We start from the raw sequence: 11807 nt of genomic DNA, 5'->3' as shown, positions 1-11807 counted from the left end.
TTTTAGTTGAGACAAAAAGTCAATGGCACGAGTGGGATTCGAACCCACGATCTTCGGCTAGATACACCGCTGCTCTACCACTTGAGCCATCGTGACCTCAATCCACTCGGACACCAACTTCCAATCTCAACCCCATCTTTTGAATTTTCCCTCCTTTTTGCCATTTTTCAAATGTCGTGTAATCGGATTGGATTCTCGGCGACAAATGAAATGGCCACGGAGAGCTTTAGTGAAGCGTACTTCATTTTAAATCATTAAACTCGATAAACTTGATTAATTGTATTATATTGGTTGGTCAAGCGGACCACGAAATTAGTGAGTTTAACTTGCTCTATGTATTTCACCTAATTGAAAGATACCATTCCTTGGCTCCAAATAGAGAGCGTGTAGGAATTCTCCTGATATGTATTTAGGTAATTTCTTCGATTTTTGGAGGAAACACGGTTGTTTTAATGTTTGTACGTATTATAAAATATTGTATTATGTTTTCTTTTGTGTATATTGAGATTAAATGTATTTATTAGCGTGAAGGCATAATATGAGAAGGCCGATGGTGTTGTAAAAGTATGTAAGTAATCCACCCCCCCTACATGAGTGAATGGTATCAGAATACATTATGGAAAATATGAAAGAAACAGGGTTGTTTTATTGTAGATATTCTTTTGTGTATATTGAGATTGAAAGTATTTATTAACGTGAATATATAATATGGGAGGGCGGTGGGGGGGACATGAGTATGTAGGGCGGTGGGGTACTCAGTTACTGAAATTAAATACCATTCACTCAAATGGTATTTAATTAGGAAGGAATGTATTTAAAAATGATGAAAATGTGAGTGTATCTACTTTTAAAAACTACAAGCATGACCTAGCTGTTGACTATGATTATGATTTATTGAGCCTATGATATAATACGTATATACATACATGTCCACAGTTACAGTTTTATATTATTCAAGAAACAGTAATTGTTTATAAAAATTCTTAAATATTTTAGGGCTGATAATAAGTTAAATACATTTTCAAACAAATTATTAAGTATTATGATTTCTTGTGATAGCTTATTGTAAAAGTTGGATTGAGCTTGCAAGTAGTTTTAAAACCGTTGATTAAATATTACATAAGATTTCAAATTAGAATGTTATAAGCAGTAAATAACATTTCATAGTTTTTCATCTAAACAAAAATAAATTATTGAAATGAAGGAATTTTATGAAGTCACTTCTACTGTTTTGAAATCTGGTGGCGAGTTCTGAACTTCTGGTGATTGGTTCCTCCCGTAAAGGTTTCACATAAAGGTTAAATGTTCTCTGTAAAGTGTAAACAACTTTGATTGCTAGTGTACAAGTTGTTCATTATGATTTTCAACTTGATTTAGTGCAAATTTTGTTTAAAAAATGGATGTGGACGAGCCACAAGTAAGTGATGAGCCCATCAAAGAGCAAGAGGCTGCATCAAACAAGATAAGTCAAAAGGAGCATGAAACCACCGTTGAAACGAAAGAATCCAAGGAAGAGTTTAAAAAGCCCTCATTACAAACTCTTCAGATACTTAAGGGCAAACACAAAGCACTGAAACCGACAGAAAAGCCTAACGCTGAGATCACACAGGGACAAACTGAACCGGTCAAACAACCAAAACCTCTTCCGGTGATACCCTATGAAGTGCCTCCTTGGAAAGGTCTGCCTGTACAGCGGTACTACATTGAGGTACAATTTACCCTCTTAATATTGTAATTTTACATTTAACTCTTTGCTTTTGTGTTCAGGAATTGAAAAATGGCACAATCGTCAGAACGATTGAATTAAATGACAAACCATTTGTTTCTATTGGTCGAGTAGAGGGCTGTAATATAGACATGGCACATCCAACAGTTTCAAGATTCCATGCCATTCTCCAGTACCGTGGTGTTCCAGATGGTGAAAATGAAAAAGGATTCTATCTATACGATCTTGGAAGCACCCATGGGACATTTCTGAACAAATATAGGATTAAATCAAAAGTCTATGTTAGAATCAGGGTAATTTCTTGTACAATTTTTTTTGCCATTTTTCGTACCTAAAAACCGTACATTTTAGGTTGGCCACATATTGAAATTTGGAGCAAGTTCCAGGCTGTTTTGCTTCCTTGGGCCTGACGAGGATCAAGAGGAAGAATCAGATTTGTCACTCACAGAGCTAAAAGCGCAGAGGGAAGCGTTGATCGAGGAAAGAAAAAAGAAGGAGGAAGAAGAAAAGATGCGTGAAGAGCAAGAAAGGAAAGAACAAGAAAGACTTATTGAAGAACGAGGAATCAGCTGGGGCATGGGTATGTAAGAACCTAAGCTTCCTTATGTTTCCATTAAAATCCCATAATATAAACCGTTCTACTTCATCAACTAATTATTTCTAAAATTAAAACAGGTTTTAAATATTACTTTATTTAATTGATGGATTTTAGCGGAAGATGCTGATGAAGAAACTGACCTTTCTGAAAATCCCTATGCCGTTCTTACAAACGAAGAACTGTACATAGACGATCCTAAAAAGGCCTTGAGGATGTGGTATGAAAGGGAAGGTGAAGAACTTCATTACCAAACGGAAAGAGCTGAAAAGGGCATGTTTGTCAGTAAGTTAATGTAAGTAATTGAATTTAAGCAGACATTGAATTGTTCTATTAGCCAAATATATTTAATTATAGACTGCCTATAGATGATGAGGAAGGAAAAGAGATTACTATTGAAACTTCAGCTAGAAATAAAAAGGAATCGCAGGTCCAATGTGCATTGGAGGCATGTAGAGCAATCGATAAAATGGGTCTCCTCAAGCCTTCCAAACAAGGTAAAGCATTTAAAATTTCAATGAAACATTTTTCCTTTAACATAAACATTTTACAGAGAGAAAGAGGGTGCAAAAACGAAATTGGGAAGATAACGATTACTACGACAGTGATGAGGACAGCTTCCTTGACAGGACTGGCGACCTGGACAAGAAACGTCAGAAAAGGATGCTGAAGGCTGGCAAAATTCAAGACACTGTCGAGACGTATGAATCCCTTATGGAGAAGCATAAAGCCACATTGACAAAAATTGAAAAAGCTGAGAACAAACTTCTTGAACTGACTAGTCATTCTTCAGCTAAAAATGTCATCTCCGATGATGTCGACGCTTTGGATGCGTATATGATGTCTCTTAAGCATTTACAACCTAAAAAACTAGATATAAAAATTGCTAAGGTGATTTCATATAATTTAATCATTCAATTTTGTAAATGCTTCTAATTTATTTTTTATATATTCATGTTTTATCTTACAAAGGAAAATTAGGAATTTTAGAAGAATGAAACTTTTTTGGTGATACAAGGACAAAATATATCAGATATATGTCTAAGTGTTCTTCCCAATGGAGGACCCTAGTAGCTGAAGGAAAAATATTTTAGCTAATTAGTAATTTTTCTAATATGTTTTTTCTGCCTGCATTGTACATATATTTCTGGTTATTGTATATCATTCGATTTCTTTTATAATCTAATATATGAAAACAATACACGGGAATGTATTGAATGATATTCATTTTAAGCACCCTTAAGACGAATTTTTATGGCAGACAAAAAATATTCTTCTTTCTTTCTTCTTGTTGTTGTCCTGCTTTTTTATAGATGAAAAATTTTATTATATATATTTTAGCCCAGTTGTAGACGGTATAAAAACTTAATTTGTAGGCTGGATTTAGCAAGGATTTTTGTTTAAATTTTGATGTCCATTGTTCCATTAAAAAATTATTAATACCTCTAGATTTTATCCAAATTCAACATTATTACAACAGTTGGAAAGCTTTCGTCATATTCCAATAATTCATATATTTTTTCTTATTTTAAATGTGAAAAACAATGATGAAATAAAAAAGAACAGTTCAAATGTTTTATTTTATTTAGGGAGGCCAAATTGATGCCATTACTTTTAGTTTTGTGGGTTCTAAACCCCTGTAAAGTTTCCTATGGATTGGTGGAATCGTTTCAGTGTTCATTTTTTCTTCAAAGAATTGTTGTTAGCAACCTCTGGATTTAAGCCCATCAACAGGTTAATGAATTACAAACTTCAACTTGAATTGTAACATTGACTTGCAAATCTACCGCCAATACATTATTTTATCTACTCACCCCACCCCAGTTATTTCTACTATTTTTGTGATTTTTTTTTTTTTTTAATAATTGGAGACGGTCGAAATGTTGAGGAAAAAATAATATTTCAGGGATTTTTGGAGTGAAAATAAAATAAAAATCAACTTTCAACAACAAAAATTATAGCTTACTTCCAGTCACTAATTATGTATACCCTAGCTACCAAATCAATTTTGACAAGTAGAAACAAAGTTAATATTTCAAACCCCCAAAACCCCTGAATACAAATCTGTAGGAAAATTTAAAAAAAAATCACAGAACTGGAAATAACTTTGAAATGACTCCTCATGATCTACTGGAGAACCTATGAGGTTTTAGAACCTTATAAACTACACATAATGGCATAAACTTTGGAAAAAAAAATATCTCCAATCAAAAATGTTTATACATTTATGTTTGCCATAAAAGTTTGTATTTAATGGCTTTCAAAAGGGCTTAAAACTAAATTGAATCGTTTTTCAAAAACTTTTTTTTTATTTTACTGGAAGCACCTTTTGGTTTTTGTAATTTTTGATATATCTAATCTCTAATAAATATTATCCTGCATGTTATTTTTTTTATACTAGACAATAAAACAAATCAAATGGTATGTAATAACCTTGAAATACCTGCACAGCAAAGACAAAAAAACCCTGCTTAAAAACTATGTACATTACTTAGAATATTATATTTACCTAAAATATTTGAAAAAAGTTTCATTAAAATAAGTGATCCCACGTCCCCCTTGTTAAACTGTGTTGTTCTATAAAAATTATTTTCTTGGATGTTTAATTTTATATATTGTTTTTGTTGTCATTCCAGGATGAACTACATTTGCTAAAAGAAGAAGAAGTAAGACTCAGAAAGTTAGTTAATATAGCTAGGCCGACTAATATGCCAGAACTAGTACAACCTGTGATAAAACCGAAACCAAAAGAGAAAACAGTTGTTCCCCCCTTGGCTCATCATCAACCAGTTAAAGTCAATGAGAATAAAGAAGAAAACAAAAATGGCAAAGAACCTACAGAAAAAAAATTACCAGAAAATAAAACTGAAGATGGAACTAAAAAGGGTATTTACTAAAATGTGTCCAGTATTCTTAGAAGTTAAATATGATTAATGCCATTTTCATATTATCTATTGCAGTTATTGGTCCAACACTTCCTCCTAACCTTACCATAGTTGGTGACAAGATTGTTGAAAAAGTGAAAAAGAAACCGCAGAAAAAAAAGACCGAGGAACATGTTATCACTGGTGAAGAATACAGCAATGAAATCTGGCAACCACCAAAGGGACAAACAGGAGATGGAAGAACATTCCTGAATGACAAATATGGCTATTAATTTCAAATTAACAATAGCTATTATATTGTGTTTTCACTTTGTTTCCGTGTACAAGATTTTGTAAATAAATATGATTTTATATATATTTTGTCTCATTAGTTTATACGACAATAAAACTTTTTTTTCCCATAAAGGGCACTTCTGATAGTCAATTGGTTTGCAACACTAATTGCCTTTAAAAAATATATTGTATGATTTTTAAATGTTTTACAGTTGACTTCTATATAAATGCATTTATTTTCATACTTGCTATCTTGTTTGGGAACTGCAGAATGTTTCAGGGACGCTTCACCCATTGTCTTGTTTTTTGGGCAGGGAGGATGAAAATATTTGAATGTATTTGTATTTGTTTTCTTGGTATTTTTATTTATTTATTTTTTTTTTTTTTTGCAATCTGATCCAACAGTAGTCAACAGTCAGTAAGAAAGATGCTTGAAAAAAAAAAAAAGAATTTTCTGTTTATGCACAAAGGGCTGGTGATAACCACCAGATGTTTGTCAGCCCATAACTAACATACAATTATCAACTTCATCATTTTTCGCAAAAGTTAATCGTTTTCTAAATAAACGGGGAGGGGGGGTCATCTTTACCATCCTTAGCCATCATTTTCAAAAAGCATACGCCTCGCACGTATATTCCATCAGGCCTAATTCAGAAACGGTAGATTCTATCCAAATTTTCCACTGAGTAAAAGTGGCATAAAGAGATCTAGATTATTCTTTTTGTATAAGATTTTGAATTATTATTAAAGTTAATATCATGAGCAGATTCGAACCCTGGACCTTCGGTGGGTTCAAATCCGGCTCGTCTCATTAACGTTTTCCTTTCAACCAAAACCTTACATAATCATCATTATCATGTCTCGTCCAGCTTTCCCGAAGCCTCCAACTGGTGGATTATTAGCTTATCCTATCCAACGAGAATATAATCCTTATTTAAAAAATTGTTATAAAAAAAAATAATAAAAAGGATGTGCTTCCCACAGAGTTAAGCAAAAGGTCTGAGATGAGAGGTTGGTGTCTGAATTGATCAAAGACACAATAGCTGAAGTGGTTGAGATGAAGGTCATGGGTTCGATTCCCGCTTGTGACTAGCTTTTTCATCTCAACCAAGACCGTGGATAAAAAGAAAAATGATTAAAATAAGAGTAATCCTTATTTTTAAAAAAGTTATAATTGATAATGGAGTCAGTTGACCTAGTGCCTTCACTATGTCTGTGTAGTTATTAACGTATTTGCCAAAATACAATTACATCTGCAATATCATCTTTTAAAAAATGTTTTCAGATTCTTTTTTTGAATTATGAAAACGTCTACAGATCGAAAAATTCGAGTCCAGATAGTCGCAATCGATTCAACGTAAAATTTGAAGATTGAAGTTAGTTGATAATTAGTTAAAGGTTATTCGATTTTTGTTGACATCGAAGTAGCGTCTGAAATTTTCTGAGAATCGTTTATCAGTCTATCAGACAAATTCTACTGGTTATCAGACATCTTTTGGGGAATCCAAGACGGTTTATTACGATAACCGAGGTTTAAGACAGAAAGTTCGTTCAGGTAATAATATATTTTCTAATTGATAATTTCTGGTTCAAAGTACGTTCAATGCGTTATTCTTTGTATTATATTTTTTAAAGCCCGTAGGTCTTATGCCTGGCCTCACCTTCCTGACAATACTTATACTACAGTATCATCCTCTCAAGAGTAGCACAACTAGCAATCATAAAACTATATAAATTCGGTTTTAAAGAAAAAAAAATCATTTAATATCTCAATATTAACGTGTTAATAAATCATTAGAACAAAAGGAAAAAAAGTCTTCATTTTAGCCAAAGTACAATCAACGAAAGAATAGTAAAAAATTTAAAAATACAGTATTTACTTTTTTATTTCATTTTATTTCGATTTAGAACTTGAACCATTGGCGAAATCTAGAGATTGAAATTTATTCTGGAATAAAAAAAGGTCATACCAATCATGTTGCACGTAGGTCGTACAAAGATCATACACGGATACCTAATGAAGATGAGATCATGCAGGTGTCTGTTGTGTGGAGAAATTATCTCAGTAGAAGTATGACATTCTACATGATGCATATCAACAGGCACAGATAGCTGTGCCTCGTCAATATTGCAGAGCTTTAAAAACGTTAAATTGTATTTAGTTCTTTGTACCTTATGTGATATGTGTTATATTTTGGAATGAATGTACTTATTATCATGAATGTAGGGGCTTATTCCCAAATTACCCCAAGGAATATTAATGATCTACGGTAGTGTGAATGAATTGGAGGATGTCATTTATCGTGTCAATGATGTGGCTAGTTCCGAAATTACCCCAAGAAATGTTGAGTGATGTGGTGATGTAGTGTGGTGTGTGGATGTTATTTATTAGTATGAATGGTGGGACTCTTTCTCCAATTACACCAAGGAATATTGAATGATCTAGGGTAGTGTGAATGAATAGTAGTATGTGAATGTCATTTATAGGGTCAATGATGTGGCTCGTTCAGTAATTACTCCAAGGAATGTAGAGTGACCTGGGGTAGTAATGTGGTGTGTGGATGTTATTTATTAGTATGAATGGTGGGACTCTTTCCCCAATTACACCAAGGAATATTAATGATCTACAGTAGTGTGAATGAATTGGAGGATGTGAATGTCATTTATAATGTCAATGATGTGGCTAGTTCCGAAATTACCCCAAGAAATATTGAGTGATGTGATGATGTAATGTGGTTTGTGGATGTTATTTATTAGTATGAATGGTGGGACTCTTTCCCCAATTACACCAAGGAATATTAAAGATCTACAGTAGTGTGAATGAATTGGAGGATGTGAATGTCATTTATAATGTAAATGATGTGGCTAGTTCCGTAATTACCCCAAGGAATACTGAGAAATCTGGTGTAGTACTGTAGTGCGTGAATGTTATTTATTCGTATGAATGGTTGGACTCTTTCCCCAATTCTCCCAAGGAATATTAAATGATCTAGGGTAGTGTGATTGAATAGTAATATGTGAATGTCATTTATATTGTCTATGATATAGCTCGTTTCCTAATTTCTCCAGGGAATATTGAGTGATGTGGGGATATACTGTGGTGTGTGAACGTTATTGGTTAGCATAAATGGTGGGACTTATTCCCCAATTACCCCAAGGAATATTAAATGATGTTGGGTAGTGTGAATGAATTGGGGTGTGTGTATGTAGCATCAATGGAGAGGCTTATTCCTCCCTTATTACCCAAGGATTATTACAATATTACCCAAGGAATATTGAGTTTTCTGGAGTACTGTTATTTTATTCACAGTTTTTGAGGCCATCAAGTAGAGAGAGGTTAGCAGTAGGATAAAGAAAAGTAAAAACGGGAGAGCCAGTAGCCCACTAGTTGGGACAGTTTATGTTAATGTTTTCATTCAATCACACAAACAATTAAAACATTTATATTTCCCCCTATCATCAATATTCACCAAACTTGATTTGTTTCTTTAGATTTAACATATATTTTGTCTTTTAGGTCCTTATCAACATGTACAGCATGAGAAATGCCGGCAATATCAATTATGAAACTACACTAGGCCTGTTCAGTCAGCTTAATACAGAAGAATTGAAGGAATTCCTTAATAATGATTCAAAATTAGAAGATTTAATCAAAGACGACAAACAATATAAAGATATTGAAAAAGAGAAGGAAATAATCATGGTGTCCAACAGGTCACTGGCAGAGTTCAACCTCTCAAAAGAACCATTTATGGTTAGTCTTAAAGCACAGCTGCAAGAGCTGAACGAAAACTGTGAAGTTCTTTACAAAAGTGTTGAAAACAAATATAACGAAATTTTGAACAAGCAGGGGACAAATCAGCTCGATGCAAAACTTTCACTCTTGCAAACAGCGGCTGCCGAAATAGAAGAAGAGTCCGAAAAGCTTTCGGAGTCTTTTTTGAACGGTGACATGGAATTGGACGACTTTTTAGAACAGTTCATATCCAGGAGGAAAATAATGCACCTGCACAAAGTCAAATCAGATAAAATGGCTGAGATTATCAACCAGCAGAATCAAATAATGAACAGCACCAACAATCCCATATCATACAGCATGCCACAGAACAGTTACAATGGTGGTATAAGATACGGTTATTAAAATTAATTAATACTTATAAAACATACCTAGTAATTATTTTAAAAATAAATCTATTTTTTATATCGTACCAATAAACCACTCATTTTTTTTTTTTTTTTTTTTTTTTTTTTTTTTTTTTTTTGGTGATAATGATGTATATTATTGTTGCTGCCAATGTGATTTTATTTGCCATGTAAAAAATATTACTTTACATTAGTGTTAACACTTAAATTTATATGTGTACTTTGTAAATAAACAATATTCAATTGTGCTGTAATTATTGTACTTTCCATTGTGAGTGACTATAAAGTTATGAATGCTTCAATAAAATTATTGTTATAGTAAATAGTAAAGTTATTCCTGTCATACAATATGGCTAAACATGGCAATGTTTGTCAATTGTTATTTGAATATAGTTGTAGACCCACCTCACTGCAGACATTTATTTGGCCGACAGTTTAGTTGATTGCTTATTCTGCATTATCATGTGAGTGCGAACAGCTAAGTCAGTACCTGCTGGAATAAACTGTTTGTTCAATATGTAAAGTAATACCTGTCATACAGGAAAGCTTCGTTCATCTTCCCATTGGGTGTGCAGACAAGTGGTCAAACCACTTTACAATAATTTTTAAATATTAACAATTAAAGTTCAGTGGGGTGTGTCAGGATTTGAACCCGGAAGTCAGAACCACTAGAGTGGCAAGTATGAGTCCAATGTCCTATCCATCCGGCCACTGTCATCCTCTTTCAGAAGTGAATAGTGTATGTCCCTTCTAGGTCCGTCAGACATGTCTCAGCATTTTTCTTCAGTGTTGAACCGTCAGTGATACTAATGACCTGGCCCTGGCATGGGCTCTTGGGGCATAGAGGCCAACATGAACTCTGTGTCCTGAACCCTACTATGGATTAACATCTTGCCACAAAAGAGGATACATCTTAAAATGATACTTAATGAGTCCAAAAACTGATGGAACAATACCGCAGGTATGAGTCACGCAGAGATTCACATAAGGACCATCTGCAAAACTTACAAAAGAATTACTAGAAGGCAACCGCAACCGAACCAGGATTCTGGTTGGACTCCTGACAAGACACTGCCACTTAAGAAAGCACCGGATAGTAGTATAGACAGAAGAAACACTGCCAGGAAGAGGAGAAGACCGCAGAACACATTTTATGTTTCTGTGAAGGTCTATGTAGGTGCAGGTTCTTGCAACTAGGACAAGAAAAAACGCAAGGAAGATCCTATGCTATGGAGGCTGATTAACAACCTGAAGCTGGCCAGAAAGTTTTAAAAACAGGGGAGCACAGTAGATCTATTCAGATTGAGGTTCAGTAGTTCTGGTCGCCACTTCTTTTATCCCTATCCCTCGGTAGACAAGTAAGGGAAGACAAAGTCTGATAGTGAGTGCTGCCAAATGGGATTATTATTTCAAACTTATTAAAACGAAGGAGGAAAATGACAAAAAAAATTATTTATTTTATAATTCAACAAATATTTATTTACATAAAATTACAACAGATTTGTTTTTCAAATTTTACAAAAGACTATGGACACCAGAAGATCAAGCTTTGGCCAAGTTGTTGAGCTGGGAGAGCACTTCACTAGATCCGAGCCCTTCGAGTGAAGCCGACTTCTCTTGGCCGAACTGGTACCTGGCCCACAATCTGGGTCTGACACCGTCGCATTCGCGTATCAGGATCGGGAACTTCGGGTTGGCCTGCTTCAGGCCGACGTAATGCTTTTCCACAAATTCACGCACGCCTTTGCTCGATTCGGACTTCTGGCAGAAGTGGAGCCGCAACTCTTTTAAATGGTTGCCGAACCGGACGGCGGACATGTCGACTATTATTCTTGAGAAATTTATCGGGGAGAGAAAATGTATAACAAAATCGCCCGACTTCCAAGTTGAAACCTTCTGGATGGGTATTGGTAAGAAAAAATTTTCATGAATCGATTATTCAAACCTGAGGTCAATGAAGATCGCCGATCTCTAACAACGTTTTCTTTTAATTTTTGTAAATGATGGTCTACACTTCTACTCACAGATTTCAAGCTTAAAGCTCATCATCAGGTTGAAAGAGTTATAAGCACGTCTCTCGACCTGAATTGTATTTGTAAGAGTGAAGTCGCCGATCGACGACATTCCGAGAAGCTGGTTTCAATTGCCGCACAATTTTGAACGTGCGAAAAACGTGAAAAACAAC

At 34.3% G+C, this 11807-nt stretch overlaps 3 protein-coding genes across 3 annotated transcripts; 2 read left to right on the top strand and 1 right to left on the bottom strand.

Moving 5' to 3' along the window:
• Positions 1 to 1270: 1270 nt before the first annotated feature.
• LOC106668682 (kanadaptin) lies at positions 1271 to 5563 on the top strand. The gene is made up of 8 exons (XM_014397653.1): positions 1271 to 1708; positions 1768 to 2019; positions 2078 to 2306; positions 2439 to 2616; positions 2679 to 2818; positions 2875 to 3212; positions 4958 to 5207; positions 5282 to 5563. The coding sequence occupies exons 1-8, from the start codon at positions 1397 to 1399 to the stop codon at positions 5476 to 5478; spliced, it is 1896 nt and encodes a 631-aa protein (XP_014253139.1). The 5' UTR covers positions 1271 to 1396; the 3' UTR covers positions 5479 to 5563.
• A 1300-nt stretch (positions 5564 to 6863) lies between these two features.
• Positions 6864 to 9691, top strand: LOC106668583 (vacuolar protein sorting-associated protein 37B). Its single transcript, XM_014397479.1, has 2 exons — positions 6864 to 7034; positions 8997 to 9691. The coding sequence occupies exon 2, from the start codon at positions 9009 to 9011 to the stop codon at positions 9618 to 9620; it is 612 nt and encodes a 203-aa protein (XP_014252965.1). The 5' UTR covers positions 6864 to 7034; positions 8997 to 9008; the 3' UTR covers positions 9621 to 9691.
• A 1383-nt stretch (positions 9692 to 11074) lies between these two features.
• On the bottom strand, positions 11075 to 11543 carry LOC106668587 (NADH dehydrogenase [ubiquinone] 1 alpha subcomplex subunit 2). Its single transcript, XM_014397482.2, has one exon. The coding sequence runs from the start codon at positions 11438 to 11440 to the stop codon at positions 11165 to 11167; it is 276 nt and encodes a 91-aa protein (XP_014252968.1). The 5' UTR covers positions 11441 to 11543; the 3' UTR covers positions 11075 to 11164.
• Between the last annotated feature and the right edge of the window lie 264 nt (positions 11544 to 11807).

Source organism: Cimex lectularius, unplaced genomic scaffold, assembly GCF_000648675.2.
Source record: "Cimex lectularius strain Harlan isolate CLEC.00 unplaced genomic scaffold, Clec_2.1 scaffold7, whole genome shotgun sequence".
NCBI lineage: Eukaryota > Metazoa > Arthropoda > Insecta > Hemiptera > Cimicidae > Cimex > Cimex lectularius.
The sequence above is the reverse complement of the archived record's forward strand: the minus strand, read 5'-3'. Positions and strand labels throughout refer to the sequence as shown.